Source organism: Heterocephalus glaber, unplaced genomic scaffold, assembly GCF_053883595.1.
Source record: "Heterocephalus glaber isolate CG9 unplaced genomic scaffold, H.glaber_assembly_v1.0 deba00000943, whole genome shotgun sequence".
NCBI classification, from domain to species: Eukaryota; Metazoa; Chordata; class Mammalia; order Rodentia; family Bathyergidae; genus Heterocephalus; species Heterocephalus glaber.
Window position 1 is genome coordinate 2,590,463 of NW_028258175.1, and position 16,325 is coordinate 2,606,787.

General features: G+C 56.4%; 1 protein-coding gene across 22 annotated transcripts in view; it reads right to left on the bottom strand.

The window, feature by feature from the left end:
- Positions 1-16,325, bottom strand: part of Katnip (katanin interacting protein) — a 179,218-nt gene that overhangs the window by 33,243 nt on the left and 129,650 nt on the right. For all 22 annotated transcript variants that reach the window (XR_015450358.1, XR_015450359.1, XR_015450360.1 and 19 more), the window contains one exon: positions 12,864-13,001. Coding sequence is in view for 19 of the 22 variants with exons in the window: in XM_021237361.2 (XP_021093020.1) it covers positions 12,864-13,001 (138 nt within the window). In the remaining 3 variants the exon portion in view is untranslated. The remainder of the gene's footprint in view (positions 1-12,863; positions 13,002-16,325) is intronic.

The following is a 16,325-nucleotide window of genomic DNA, read 5'->3' on the forward strand; positions in this document are numbered from 1 at the left end:
CCCCTTCATCTCTGAAGGGTCTCCCGCAACAGCTTTCTAACCTATGGTCTCTCCCACTCGAAGCTAAGCTCTGCGACAGCAAAGATGCTGCTATCTTGTCCAGGGCCTGGCACTTGCCAGGCACTCAGCAACTGCTTTGGATTAATCAGAGGCATTTTTCTCCCAAGCCAGCCCTGCTCTGTCAGAGTAATGTGACCAGGAAGATGGTGGCACGTTGGTTTCCCTCTCGCTCTGGCTTCTGATTCGCTGCCTGGGATCTGAGAGCCCAGAGATGCCCACCCACACTTATCCCCCACCCACACCTTCCTGCCTGGGGGGTGAGCTCGTTCCAGCCACGCTTCTTCATCGCTCAGTGGTAGAGGGTTCTGGAGCCATGTGAATCAGAAGGACCCAGCCCGGGTAGCAGCGCAGGAGCTCAGCTTCAATCATCCAACTGCAGGACGGCAGGCTACTATTTGCTGGCTGTCAGAAAAGTCGATTCTCAAAGCACTCTTTTACATGTTTATACGGATGTGCTCTCCGTGTAGCAGAGGCACAGAGCAAGCACGTGCTGTGAATTAATCAGGAAACAGCTATTTGAGAAGGACAGCACGGGCAGCTTTCAATGACTAGTTCTGCAAAATTACCACCATGGAAACATCTGGCGAGACAGAAACACTCATTTAAAGAGAGGGTAGGGCAGCAGGGCGCCTTCCAGACCGGCACGTCAGGAGCTGGGCATCTCGGCCTCCTAACGAAAGTCTGGCTGTCAACGTCTGTCCAGTTCCCCTCCATGAAAAGTCGAGAGCCCCATCTGGCCTGCATTCATCCACTGCCCAGTGCTCCCCAAGAAATCTGCCTGGGGGTGGGGCGGGGGAGCAGGCTGAGGTAGGACACGTAGGTAAGAGAGGCGTGGGCAGGGGGAATGCAGGAGGGGAGGGAGGGAGGAAGCGGGAGCCTCTGCCCTGTGTGACGATGCCAGGTCTGGAGGTGTTTCCAGCAGCTGCAGGCCAAGAAGCCATACCTGCAGGCGGACTTGGCCTGAGGCTCACTAGAGCGGATCTTCTGAAGGGAGCAACTGCTACTCACTTCTCTGATACCCCAAGTTCAAGTGGAATACTGCACTGCACCACACAGCACTCAGAACAGCTCTGCAAGGTAGGCACTAGGTCTCCATTGTACAGATGGAGACACTGAGGCTGCTGCCCTCCCCAAGGTCCCCCAGCAGGTCTATGGTGAGTGACTCTGGCTGGCATTCTCGCTTGGGCACATTGGTGCTGTCCTGGCCTGTGCCAGTGTGGCCATGGGCAGAGTCACCTGCCCCAGTGCAGCTCTGGTCCCAAAGGCCCCACTTCTCCGGCCTGCACACTGATTCCCCTCCCCAGGGCGGTTGCAGTGAGTACAGGGCATGCTCATCCCCCACACTTCCTCCTACACAGTCGCCTCTCCTACTCTCGGGAGATTTATTCCAGGACCCCTGTGGATTCCAGCGTCCTCAGAGCTCCAGCCTCTTCTATAAAACGCACACACTTCATTTGCATATAACCTACACACATCCTCCCGTAGACTAAATCATCTCTAGATCACTTTAATATCTGACGCAGTGTAAATGCTGTATAAATACTTGTTGTTGTTTTGTATTATTTAGGGAATAATGATAAAAAAAGATATTCAGTAGAGACATTTTATTTTTCTGAATATTTTCCACCTGTGGTCGGCTGACTTTGTGAACGCAGGATGGAGGTACCAAGGCCACTACTGTCTTCACGTGGAGATCGGGCATAAACATTCGACCCAAGGGCCGCGCTGGGGAGAGGATGAGAGCCAGCCACAACCTCAAGGACTGGGCAGGGGTTCCACAAGCCCCTGCAGTCTCCCGCAGCCCTGGGAGACTGTCAGCCACTCCTCCAGGGTGAGGGGTCTTTCACTGCTCAAGCACAGCCGGCTTCCTCTTCCTGTCTCAGGCCTCGCCTCCAGCTCTCTCCTACTCTGAGGCACCCAGCAAGTCCATCCAGGCAGACCCCACCCTGCGACCACCTCGCCCTTAGGGCCATGTGTGCACCTGCGCATGTGCCTTTCTGCTTTCCTTGCGTGAACGCTGTTTTCTCCTTGTCTGGCCAGAGATAAGTGACACCTTTGCTGATGCAGCCCCAGACCCCCTCTGCAAGGAGCTCTCAAAGGATGCTCTAAAGTGCCCGTGGTTCACAGGGCCCCTTTCCCAACTCCATTTCTCTTCTGCCCTCCTCTATTACAGCTCACAGGACCATGTTGAGACTAGAATGCATTTTAATACAACAATATAAATATTATTTCAATTGAAGTAATTTAATACACGTGGCAAGGCCAGTACCCTCCCTGGCCCTGAAGTGTCTCCTCCAATGAACACCGTACTGCTCAGAGAGGATGAATGGCACTGTGGTCCCACTGTGACAGCCACCAGAGCACAGCTGTGGCTGCAGCACCCTCGGCCTTGCTGCAGCCAGCCTAACCCGAAGACAGACATTTGCAGCAAAGCACTGACTGAGACGTAGGACTGCAGGCCAGGCAGGTCCAGGACAGCATGTGGGGCCTCTGACTTCTACCAGATGTGCACTGGCTATGCATCGCCCAGGCCCAACACTGGGGCCACAGTGACAGTGTCCCTCACACTGCCAGATACACTGCAAGGTCAGAAGCTCCCCAGAACAGGAAGGGGCCCTAGGACTTGCTTCCTGGACTCCCTGCCCATGCCCTGACCATCAGCTTGGCAGGGCACAGGGCGAGCAGCCGCAGCCTAGAGAGCTGCGAACCACGCGGCAGGACTGGCTCAAAGGCCTCCTCCTCCAGGAAGCCCCAGGAAGCCCCTGGCCTCCCTGGCTCCCTGACCCCAGCTGATTCTCCTCTGGCTCTCAGAGTTGCCCAGGTTTCCACATGAGGACGCCTGTCCTTGCCAGGTGTGAGGGCTTCGGGGACAGGGACTGGGCCATTCCTGTCTATCTTGAGGTCTAGCACTGGGGACTGAACGTGCTCTCTCAAACACCCGAGCTTGAGAAATTACAGAGTTCTGGTTCTGTCAGGAGGAGACCCCAAAGGTCTGTCACATGTCCCTTGGGAGGAGGACCAACACAAGCCATTTTCCCTGATGTGGAGATTCAGTGTCCTTGGAAAGGGAGAAGATGGTATGATGTCACACTGCACAAGCACCTGCACGTGCCAGGCTCTGGGCAGACCATCCTGTGCCCAGCAGACATGAAAGACAAATTAGTTCACAAGGTGGCGGCCCCAAGGTGCAATGCATGGTGGTTCAGCTCTCAGAGCATTTACAGATTTCAGAATTAGTTGATAATGCTTAAAAATTAGGAGATCTATTCAACACTGAATTTCTAGCCTCTCTTGAAATCTCAGGCCATCTGGGTGCTGAAGAAGGGTTGACACAGTCCAGCAATGATACAGTCTCTCCCTATCAAAAGGCTGGGACCTGTGGTAGGCACGTGACTGCCTGGTCATCATGTGACCACCAGTAAGTTGCTCTGCTTCCTATGCCTCAGTCTCCCCATCTGTAAGGTGCAGCTGGTAACGGCAATACCCATCTAATAGGATTTCTACGGAGAATGAACATACATGTAGGGTACTCTGAATGCTACCTGCACCAAATACACACATAACAAACGAGCTACACTCGCAGCATGTTCCCAGTCGACTGCCTGGATATTCGTACCATAAGCTGATGGTCAGGCTAGCATGGCCCACTGTTCCCTGAAGCCTGGGGCAGCCTTCCTGCTCCTGGCAGTGGGTGGCAGCAGGCATGGGAGGAACCTCACCCACTCTGGTCAGGACCCAGAATTCTTCTCCATACCCCACCTAGGTCAAGCTTCTTCTAGATCTGGGCTCAGCTCAGCATGCAGTCCTTGCCATTTTATTTAATTCAAACAACACTAGGCAGTGGCCCACCAGATCCTGGCCTAGGAGGAATGCAAAGGAAGCAAGTGAGTCCTCTCCATGAACAGTTCGTGCCCAGCTGTGGAGTACACTCAATGCAGGTGGCCCTGCAGCCGTGAGGGGTCAGCGAGCTGGAGTGCGCATGCGCAGGAGCACAGAGCAAGGCCCCTTGGCTCCAGCGGCGGACACCATGTGGGAATGATGCCAGCTCTTCAAAAGTCAATTTCCAAATGTTGTCAAATGACTCACAAGGTATAAAACACTGAGGGCAAACAGAATAAATCTGCCAGGAGGCACTGAGGAACATGCTGGGGAAGCCTGGAAGGGGAGCTGAGAGTCCTCTAGGGGTGTGGGGAAGGCCAGGGGTGGGAGAACCCTGTGGGGGGTTAGGCAGAGTCCTGAATTTGTGGAGGGCAGGGTGTGTCACAGATGGGCTGGGCATTCTGGGCATAGAAATGGCAGCAGCTCAGGCAGGAGGAGGGGGAGCTTTATGGGGCCAGCAGGAGAGGACAGCTACCAAGGGACAGAAGAGCCAGACAGCCATCTTTGGGGGTCTGGGAGTGGAGAGGAGTCACCAATGCAAGCACCGTGAACGAGAGAGGTGAGGGGACATGAGGACCACTGTGCCACCATGTCAGGGAGACAGGGGCGGGGGGCAGCAGTGGGGACTGTGGGCTGGGCTGGCCTGGGCCAGAGCTACAGCGGCCCACATCGGCAGATCGTCCAGTTGCTCGGGACAATCCGAAAGTCAATTTATGTGCAACACCTTCCAAGTTGTAAATGTTGGCAATTAATTCAAAGAACTTCGGGAAGACCATGTGAGCCGGCTTACGCCTGTCAGGAGCTACATGCGGGCCCGGCCCTCTCCCAGGATGCCCTAGGCAGTGTGTGGTCTGTGCTGTGCCCTCTTGGGCCCTCAGGCCCACTGTTGGCATCCTGGGTGAGAGCTGGCAGGGCAGACAGCGTGTCTGAGCCCTGCCCAGCAGTGCCCGGGTGCAGGGGAACTTTGAAGCTTCTGCTGATCAGACAAAGGGGCCTAGCACCCGAGTATGTGCAGGGGAGGTGGGAGAGATCCCGGGGCAGCAGGGCTCAGGTGGAGAGGAAGGGAGACCTGGTTGGGAAGCAGGCAGGCTGGAACAGAACCTGCAGATGCCGGAAGTAGGGCCTGAGGGAGGGGAGCGGGGTGCAGAGGTTGGAGCAGGGGCAGGGGTGGGCAGTTGGGACAGGGCTGAGCGGGGCAGAGCATCCCCTGGGAGGAATGCAGGGAAAGAATGTCTGCAAGGGAGAGGTCCGAAGAAGCTTGGCTCAGAAGTGGAGTCCTGAGCCAGGTTAGGTTCGGGAACTAATAGATGCAGTAGTGTGTGACTGCTACACACTCAGAGAAAGAGAAACAGGATCTAATTTGTGTCATTTCCCACCTTCCCTAGTGTTTTCCCTGTTTGGAGACTACCCTTCAGTTGTCCACTGGGAATCCAGTCTTTCCATCTCTTCATGTGGATAATGTTGCTGCCAATCAGCCCAGGGTCCTTCTGCACGGTTCAGATGGAAATTACAGAATGCAGCTCTGCTAGCAGTCTTGATGTCCCTGATGACATCAGGTAATGCTGGGTGCCAGTGGGTGACATGGCCAGTGCCGGTCTCTGCCACCTGTCATGGTCTGGTGCTTGTGCCGGACATTCTAGGTTGCTGCTCTTCATCACCTGCCGGTCTCCGGAGTGCTTCGGCATTAACAGCTCTGAGTATTTATTGGTCTTTCTTTGGGAAGGACCACTCTGTCCACACCACTCAGGACCAAAAAGTCCCAAATAGATGTACAGGACATGTGGAGCCCACACTACCTGAGAACAGTAGCTGAAATCTTTATTTCAACGGGCCCTGTGACTCAGCCCAGGGTCAGTTCTCAGGAGGGCTCCTTCCTGGACTAAACCTCAGGAGCGGCTGGCGACGCTGCTTACACAGAAGCTGCAGGCCTGTTTCAGGAGAGGCGGGGCTGAAAGCAGTCTGAGAAGGCTGGGTGTGCAAATAAGGGGCCCAGGTCCCTCCTTTCCTGATCTTAGCCACTCCAGGGTACCCCTCCCTTCCCCGCAAAGGCAGCGATAAAGTCTGAAGTGGCAGCAGTGGGGAGGGCACCACACTGCCTGGCTGGCCACACTCATGCTGGGGTAGAGCATGCTGGTCAGCTGGTCAGGGAGGACACTGAAGCTCGGTGTCCCAGCCCACTGGGCAGGGGGACAGAGAGCAAAAGGAGGGGAGTGGGAAGGGAGCGCTGGGCTCCGGCCAAGCCATGGTACCCCTCCACCCCTCCCAGCTGGCACAGGGAAAAGTGAGAGTCAGGCCTGGCTAACGGTACTAGATCGGGCCCTTTTCTCAGTCTCCTTCTGCAGGGACTACTGAAATCGACAGTGGGCCTAATGCCATCAGGTGAGACTGCCTGAACCCAAGGATAGCAGGATCAAATGACAGAAGCAGGCAGATTCCTGATGACATTTGAACTCCGGGAGCCTGCCACACCTGAAGCCAGCAAGCCCAGGCTCTTCTGTTACGTGAGCCAAAGGATTCCCTTCTGTGCCTAACCCAGATGTAATGGGGCTTTCTATCCTCTGCTGTTATGAGTCCTGTCTGGGCCATTAGCCCTGCTCCCGAGCACTGCCATCAACAGTTTCGGCTGTTGTCAGTCCCCGCTAAGACGGGAAGAGGGGGCAGGGGTCCCCCCAGTCAAGTCTGGGTTTATGGCTGCCCTGAGCCAGCACCATCTGTCAGGCCCCAGTGGCAGCCTGTCCCTGGTCTGCTGGCACACAGCCCTCCTCTCTGTGCTGGGCATGCACCTACGCTTGCCTTCCTGCTGGGGCTGAGCCTAGCTCTGAATCCCCACCTCCGGTTGGCACCTGAACATGTTTCGGGGTCTCTCCCTGCTGGCCCTGACTCAATGGACTTTCCTGTGGGTCTGCTTCACACCTGAGCCCTGAGACTCTCACGGTCCCAAGCATGCATTCTGCCCAGAGATTTCTGCTGCTCTGTCCCACCCCAGAGAGCATCCTATGGCCAATGACAATGGCTTGGGCTGGTGATGGTGAATCTTTGAGAGCTTTCAATGATACAAACAGCCCACTGGGTATGGGTGCCGTAGGTTCGCCACTACTGGGCTGGATCAAGACTGCGAGTCAGCATCTCTGCTCCCATGCAATGGGGTCAGTCCCCTTCCCACCAGCCACCTGCCATGACATAACCGGGGTCCCTGGCCCGAGGCACCCAGAGCCCTCAGGCAGCCTGCCTGCACCAACAAACAAAGGGGACACCTTCAACCTCAAAGTCATTGCCGTGTTTGGCCTTGGTTTGCATCCTGGTCCAGGCAAACCAACGGTAAAAAAACAATTTTGAGACAATTAGACATATTTAAATATAGAGTGGGCATTAAGAGCGAAACAGTAATTATTGTCAGCCATCAGAGTGGCATCAGGGTTATACAAAAACAAACACACCGGCTCATCTGTCAGAGATGCACGCTGAGGTATCTGTGTGTGGAATGGCATGAGCGGGAGACAGAGGAAACAAGAACGGCAGAATGGTGACCAACGCTGAAACTGCTGACGGACACACGGGTGGCTATAAACTAATCCTCAACGCTGCATTCGTTTGAAAGTTTTCCTCCAGAAGAGGCACGCGGAAATGCAAAGGACATCCCGGTCTGAATGTGCTCCCACGGTCACCCCGCAGTAGGCGTTCTCAGCTGCCCTGCGCCCACAGCCTCCCCTCGGGGCTCCCTGCCCTCTCTTGCACTCTCCAGACGTAGCTGGGGTGCACGTGAGGCCCCTGAGGCAGATCCTGTCACCTGCTTGAAGCCTCCAGCAACAGTGCTAACATGGGTCCCGCATGGCACACGTGGTGGACGGGAATGGTTCGGAGCATTCTGCATGTGCTCGATGAACAATATTTACCCCAGTTAATTATATAGGGGGGACCGAGACACAGGGAGCTCTGGCGACACAGCTGCAGCCATGAGGATTGGCCCCGAGTGGCCTGGTGCTGATGGACAGCTTTCTCCGATCCCCATCTCTTTGGCTCTCTCCAAGTAAGGCCCAAACCTTCAGGGCCCACACAACCTGGCTCCAGCCCCCTCTGGAGCCTCCCCTTACCCTCCTCTGTCCACCATGCTGCAGCCTTGGACTCCGCTTCCCTCCTGGAAGTGGCTAAGCATGTGCCTGCCTCAGGGCCTTTCCCGCTGCTGTGGGCCCTGCTGGGGATGCTCTTCCCACTGACATCCACGGCTGCTGCCCCTGACTCTGAACCCTGGTCCTCAGCAGCCATTTCCTCCCCACCAGGCCCCTAGCTCACTGCCCTCCTCTACTGTCTTCAGAGCACTCCACTCTGCAGGAAGTGATGGCATACGCTCCCTCAGAGCCTTGTTCTGTGCCCCTCCCCACTGGAAGGGACAGGTCTGTGCAGGCAGGCCCTGGCTGTTCCTCCATGTCTCCCCGGCTCCAAGACCACCTGGCCTAAAGCACAGTCACCAGCTACATGGCCACTTAAGTTAAAATTCAGATTAATTCAAATTACATAAATTTTAAGGTGCAGTTTCTCAGTTGCCCAGCTACATTCCAAATTTTCATCCACCGCCCGTGTTTAGAAGCTACCATCCTGGCCAGGGCACATACAGCACATTTCTGTCACTGCAGCACTAGCCCAGGCTGTATGGCACATCGCAGAGACAATCCACTGGGACCTGGGATACTCATTGGTTCATTCATTCACTCATTTATTCACTCAGGATTTATAGGCTGAGCACTATTCGGTGTATAAGGCATCCTGAGGGCCTGCCCTGCTTGGACACCTGCAGTTATGAGCAGGCTCTGGGCAGCTTCTGTGGTGCCGCTGTGGGCAAGGATGGCCGTGCTGTGCCTGTTTTCAGTAGGCAGACAGCCAGTGGGACTGTTATGAAGGAGAACCAGGGGACCATGGGCACCAATGGAAGCCCAGGTTCTGGAGTGTGTCAGTCTGTTTTCTGTTACCATCCAAAACACCCGAGGCTGGGGAACTACAAAGAATAGAGGTGTATTCAGCTCACAGCTCCAGAGGTTCAAGGGCATGGCACTTAGCTGGCCTGGCTCAGCTTTGGTGAAGTCCTCGTGGCTGATGGGATCATGGCAGAGTGTATGTGGGAGACACAAGGACAGAAAGAGAGGCCAGACTTGTTCTTCCCATAACCACTGTTCTCTCAAGAACTCACTCAGGCTCCTGTGAGGACAACCTGGACCCCTTCTGAGGGCAGTGCTCCAGCGGCTCCCATCAGGCTGCACCACCTCTCAACAGTTCGCCCCACCGAGGACCCGACTTCTAACACAGGAGCCCCGGGGGACAAGCCACACCCACCTCCGGCCCCCTTACAAGGGGGATGAGTGGACCCCTCCTCCAGCAGATGTCACGTGCAGGAGAAGAGGGCCCCAGAGAGCCTGAGAAAACCCGGGGGACCTCACCCCTCACCCGGGGAACGTGGCACAATGTGACACACGTCACCCCGTCCTCCTGAGCCCGAAACCTCCTCTCCTTGATGAACCAAAAGGAAGGTTCCAGATCCTTCTCACGACGGCACTCCACACAGCCATTTCCAGTCAGAGTGGGCCAAAGAGACACGGTCTGTCTGCCACACCCATCACTCTGTCCTAAGCGCTCAGCTTCAGCTACAGGATGGGAAGGCCCCTGCTGCCCTGAGCGACCGCTGAGGGTGACATGACACGGTGCCCTCTTTTTATCATCGGTTCCCTCCCAGGTCTGTCTGGTGCCCACAGGGGCCCCGTGTGTGCCTGACATGTGGCAGCTGTCAGGCGGAGACGGCTGTGTGCTGCCTCCTGTGGCCTCCTGTCCTCGAGTCCCCTCCCAAGTTCCTCTCCTCAGAGCAGCTCACATTCACCAGGCCACCGAATAAGGGGGAAAGGAGCCTGGGAATGTAACAGGCAGCACCTTTTCCAATAAAAAGACTCCCCTTTCTCCTACTGCCTCCTTTTCTTCCATCCTAAATAAGCCTTGGTTGGATTAGCTCCTCCATTTAACTCTTCTTCAAGATTCTCATGCACAAAACACAGTATAACAAGCCACGTCTACCGGGCCAGGGTGTAGTTCCTATAAAGCCTCACTTTATCTCCTCGGAAACACACAGTAATGGCCTTCTCTGGGGAACATTAAATCAGACCAACCTGCAGCTGCATTCGTTTGTGCTTTTCTGCCCCCAGTAAATTCTGGCAACAGACGGGTGTGTGTTACATAAGCTGCGCCCACAGCCCTGCTGCCCTCCCTGTCTTCCCTGAACCTCTGGGGGACACGGTACTCCAACCCCGCAGCCCCGAGTGCACACGCCCAGGAAACACCGAGGTGCTCTGTGGGACACTGAGGACCCTGCTTCATAGCTGTATTTCAGACACACAAGGCAGGCTGAGCACAGGTTGAAAAGAAAGGCTTGGCTTGCCCAAAAGGGATAGAGCTATCAGCTTTGTGATCTAGCCCAGGAAATGTGCTTTTCTTGGCCAGAGATGCATGTTCAGTGACAGGGCTGAGTGGCAGGAGACAGGCTGGGCAGCCAGCAGGGCCTCATTACTCGTCCCTAGGAAGGTGCTGCTGCTCACCTGCCAGGAAGTGCCGGGCGGGACCGGGAACAGGGCATACAGGGCCCTAATGCTGGCGGGGCGCGGCGGCTGTGGGCCAGGGCTACTCCAGGGCCCCTCCAGGGCCCCAGGCTGGCGTCTGAACACAGGGCCAGGCCCAGAAGCTTCCCCGGGGCGGCGGGCTCAGATTTCTTTTTCTCAAATTGAAATTTCAGGTGTACCTTTCTGTTACTCCTCTGGGCAGGGTGCATGTGAACAGAGGCGGCTGGGACTCCGTCTGCCTCATCGGCTCCAGATCTGCGCTCCCCACCGCAGATGGTGCCCAGGCCAAGCTCACGAGGATGAAGGTCTAAGTGGGTGGGTGGGTGTGACAGCAGCCAGAGAAGGTACCGAGGCGGAGGGTCGCCGTGCTCACTCCAGTCCCCCGCTCTAACTTGCTGTGTGACCTGTGCCAACCACCTGCCCTCTCTGAGCCTCAGGCTTGTATCTGAAGATCAGAAAGGGCAACAAGACCAAGGTGCACACCTGCAAGCCCAGCACTCAACTCGAGAGGCGGAGGCAGGAGGATTCAAAGTTTGAGCCTAGCCTGGGCAACTTGGGAACTCAGACCCTGGCTCAAAAAAAAGAAAGAATAGAAGGACTTGGGGAGTATCTTGGTGCAAAGGTCCTGGGTCCAAGCCTTAGTACCACACAAATAAAAAACGAAACCCAATCAGCCAACTAAACCCAATAAAAAAAAACAAAACAAAGGGCAACATGAGTGCTCACAGAGCAGGGGGAAGTGGAGCTCGTTCGTTCATCCACCGGCCATTTGTCCGCTCTGAACAGCAGTGGTGGAGCTCACGTAAACTCCGGTGCAGGAAGGACCTGGTCACAAGTTCTAACCAGGGCGCAGGGGCAGGGCAGGGCGGGCTCCCCGGGAAAGTGGCCCGGGTTTCCAGGAAGCAGAGGCCCAGACAGCGCACCCACAGACGTCCAGAGGCTGTGCGTGCAGGGGGCACCAACAGGAGGGAAGCGGAGCCAGCGTGAGGGGTCGGGGGCTCTGCCGCCATGCTCAAGGTCTGACCTCGACCTGCTGAGTCAGGGTGAGATGGGTCCTCCCTGGGGCTCCTGGGCCCACAGCTGGGGGCAGGAGGCCCCTCACTGTTCCACGCCTCACACCCGCACACAGTGTCCACCCCGACACACTCACTGCTCTCCGCCACTCACTCCGCTGGCCCTGCACCTGAGCTCAGGGCAGGATTCTGCCAGGCCCTTCCTTATCCCTCCTGCTCCACACCTGGGGAGGCCGCTCCAACCCGGAGAGGAGGTGCCCTGGAACTGTACGGTAGTTCAGAAAAACTGAAATGAACTTCTGACATTTACGGAGACTCACCTCAGAAATCAGATTTCCAAGCTAGAAGACCTAGCAGCCCTGGCTGGTATGGCTACCCACCAACTGGCTCCTTCCCTGGCCGCGGGCTTCCAGCAGGTTGCAGTCCCCAGCAGCCTCTGGTGTCTGTCCAGACCTGAGGCTGAGGACCAGTTCCTCCTGTCCTCGTCCTTCTGCTTCCTTACAGGCCTGAGGGACAGGTACAGCAACCCCTGGCCCCATGTCCATCACAGGAGGGGACCAGGACAGAGCGACTGGCCTGTCCTTCCTTGCTCGCCATGTCCCCTGCCAGAGCCAGGCGCTGGGCTCCCCACCCTGCATTACTGCATTCTCCATCTACTCCTCGCTCGGGCTTCTGCATGAGACGCCCTTCCAGGACACAACAGTGTCTCTCACACGGTGTCTTCAGAACTTACTGTGAAGCCTGAGGGCCCTGGCGTGTGCTCAGCAATACATGCGCCATGAAGGAATAAAGGCAGGTAAGTTCGGGAGACTGCCTGGAGCAGGAAGGTCGGGCCCTGGAGGTGCTCAGACAGGGAGAATCTAGGCCCGGCCTGCAGCAGCTGTATTACACCTGCATCCTAACAAGGCTCCCTGGTGAGTCACCTCAGAGTAGTGTTTTGGAAGCAACGGTTGAAGACTGGACCTGGAGTCCGAATGCGTGGGTTCACTTCTAACTCAGACTCTGACCAGCTGTGTGAATGCGGGCAAGTTACAGACCCTCTCTGTGCCTCTGCTTTCTCATCTGTACAACTGAGCTTCAGCTCATACTTTCCCAGTTCCCCCAAGACGGGAAAGTCATGTCACTTCCCAAAGCTTTTAGAAGCCCAAAGCTCAGTTCCTGGTGGCTCTTTTGGAGGCAGTGTGCAGCCGCTTGCCGCACCATGAGAAGGGGTGGCAGGGCTACCCTGAGCCCACCTAGAGCTTCAGGAACCAGGCTTGGCAAATGGCTCAGTGCTTCACCAACCAAGTCCCCTCCGAGGAACAGACCTGCTACTCACCCCATCTGCGGCCCAGTAATTCCAGACCCTGATCGTGGCCAGACCAAGGTCATGCAGCCGTCCTGTGTTGCGGATGACAAAAAAGAGCCGCAGCGGTGGGTGGAAGGGGCAGGTCCACGTCAAGGGCTCCTTCTTGCTCTGAAAGGCCATCGAGAGAGGGGCCATTAGGATTTCTGCCGGATTAAAACAACCGTGGCCCGGGCTAATGAGAACGAGGAGGGCCAGGGGAGCAGGCCAAGCCACCTTCTCTGCCCAGGGCCCTGCAGGACTAGGATCTCAGTCCCTGCAGACCCTGTCCTCATACACAGCTGCTGCAGGCCCCTCTGATCTGCCAGCCAGATGGATTGAAAAGGCAGTGGGCTTTGAGGAATATGCAGGGCTTGGGAGGGACACCAGGAGGAAGGATGGGAAGGGACCCCACACCCGCTGTTTAATTAACCTGGCAAATGGACCCTTTGATTTTCTTTTGTCAAAGCCTGTTGAATTTTTTAAAATTGTAAAATAGAAAAGGAGGAATCTGGCTGAGGAGTTTGTTGGGACAGGGCCATGGCGCTGCACCTGGGGGTTTGTTCTGTTCCCTTTCGGGGTTTCCAAGCGTGGAGGCCCTGGGGATTGCAGTCCTGTTTCCACTGCTGGCTGGCCAGCTGAGGCCGCCCTGGGAGGCCAGTGGGCCAGAGGTGCAGAGTGCCCTGCTGTCGTGGTCACGCACACCAGTACTTTTAGGTCGTGAGTGCCCTGGGGGCAGATGGGAAAGCCTCTCAGGGGACTTCCTCAGCGCCTGCCTCTGCCTGCCTCCCCGTCTCATCTACATCCCATCAGAACCACCCCAAGCTGCTCCCAATCTTGCCCATGCTGGCTGGACCTCAGTGCTGGCTCGGGCCAGGCCTCTGCTCCCTGACAATGCTCTGCACCCGCTCATCCTGAGAAACGCAGCTAAAATAGTCACCTCCTCCCTGGCACAGGTGCCTCCACCTCCAGCCAGCCCTAAGATGCGCACTGCCTCGAGTCTCACATTGGCTTCATGTCTGTGGCCTGGTAGGGGAAGGGCCTGTGCCTGACTTTAGCATTCAGCACTGTTCCTGGGCACACGGCAAATGCCCAGCAATTCTTTGTGACTATATGACTGAATGAGGAGATAAATGACACAGGCCCCCTTACACCTGTCCTCTCATGGGGACTTTAGTTTTAAGCTGGATCTGGCTTGCAGAGGTATTTTGTTTGGTATGTGAAATGTTGTTTTTTGGTGGGTTTTTTTTTGGTACTGGGGATCGAACTCAGGTCCTTGTGCTCCCGCAGCAGGCCGCAAAACCACTGAGCTACATCCCCGGCCCTGGTGTGTGAAATGTTTAAAAAAAAAGAAAAAGAAAAATTCTTTGCCAGTACTTAAAAATGAGCCAGATTTCTAGCTTTTCCGCAGATCTGGAACATGTGGCAACTCTGGGTCCCTGGTGCCATGGCTTGGAGCTGGCCCTGCAGCCCCCACCAGTCCCTGCTGTCCCACACCCTCCTCCCTTCCCCTCACAGGATCCTGGCCCTGCAGACATCTGGGCTGGGGTCCTTGCTCCCACACTGAAAAGTCCCCGCAGTCCTATCTGCCCAGGAGCACCCACCACCGTCTGACAGTGCCCGGGGACCCCTTTCATCTATAGCGGCACTGCACTGTATTTGGAGCATCACAGGGTGCGTCCGCCACTGGGCCGAGTGGGGAGGGAGGACAGGCTGACTGGGGTTGTCGGCCCGAGGGAGGGGAGGCCCGGCTCCAGCTGCGGGGGGAGAAGAAAGGGGGCTTGTTTCAGAGACAATTGTCCCTTTCAGGAGGGAGGAGGTGGCCTTTGTTGAGTGGGGGAGAGGAGTTTGGCGCGCTCCTCAAGCGGGGCAAGAACTCCTGGTGCTCTGGGCAGCTGTGGGGCTGGGGTTGTGTGCCAAGAAAGCCCATCTCCAAATCCGTCACTCCTTCCCTGAGCTCAGCCTAAGTGGGTCACTGTGGGTGCCGGACACAGGGAGCAACTGGAGGCGAGCCTGGGTGCAGGCGCCGGGGTTGGAATTGATTTCCCTTCACAGTGCTGTCAGCACGAGGAGTATCAGGAGGCTGTGTGGGAACTGTGGTGATCAGAGGCAGAACATGTTAACCTGCCGGAAACTGCGGGCCTCATTAGCAAGCAGGCCTTCGGAGGCTTCCCATCCACAGGCAGGTCTCCAGGAGAAGGCTGCCGGCGGCCACCATGCTGGGTAGAGCCCCAGGGCCGGGCGGGTGGGCAGCACGCCTGCAGCGCCCTCTCTCATGGCAGGTGGGAAGAAGGCGGGGGACAAGCAGCAGGGCACCTGCACGCTGCCGCTGCTGCACTGGCCTCCCAGTCCCAGGTGGGGCCCACAGCTGAGCAGAGCTCTGACTTGCTGCAGTGCTCACGGCCCCTGGGTGCAGTGAGGCTGTGAACGGCCCATAGGCAGGGGCACCGAGTAGGAGTTTCTGCAGACAGTGAGGGAGCCTGAGAGGGCCAGGAGGGGAGGGGGCAGCCGTAAGGGGTGGACCAAGAGCACTCATTGGGTGCCTCGAGCTGGACAGCTCATGGCTCAAATTGGCTGGGGGCTGTGAACGGCGCCTCACTGCCGCTCCCCAGGGTGGGGCCAGGAGACCTAGAAAAGAACGCTCCATGAGGGAGATGTGAGCAGCGGCAGGGGCGAACAGCCAGTGTGCTGTGGGTGGGAGGGGAGGGCATGGGCACGAGCAGCGACCGCGCCCCCTAGGGCTGACACAGAGCTAGTGCAGGGGTATGCAGCGACCCCTACCTTGTGGGTTCAGTAGCTCTGTCCCAGGTGGAAGGCCAGCAACCACAATTTCCAGGAAAAAAAAAAATCAAGCAGGGATGGATAAACGATAAAGACAACTGGAGAGAGCTACTATTAGTGGTTAATGGAATGGCTATTTTAGAACGGATGGTCAGAGAAGGCCTCTCTGAGGAGGTAACTTTCTAACTCCAAATCCAAAGGTGCTTTTCTGTCCCAGCATCGAGCTAACACGGATCCACCCACAGACAGAGAGACGCTGACTGCCTTGGAATGAACTCTAGTTTCATTAAGCGTTGCATTAAAAAGGAACGAACTTGACACACACAAAGATTTGGAAACACGTCAAGGGCATTCCACTAAGCGAAACATGCCAAAGAGGTCACATACTAGAGGTGCTTGCAGAGAGCGCTTTCTTCTCAATGCTGGGGGTGGAACCCAGGCTTTGCACATGCGAGGCAAGCTCTTCCTCACCGAGCCGTACCCCAGACTGCCGTCCACTGGGGCTGAATTCGGTCACTTCTACCTTCCCACCAGCAGGTGTGAGGGTTCTAGTTTCTTCACATGCTCCTTAGGACTTGTTTTCAGTTACCTTTTCCTCTTTTTTTATTCTAGGCATCTCAGTGGGTATGAAGCGGTATCTTATTGTGCCCTTCGTCCGCATCATTCCCTAATGAC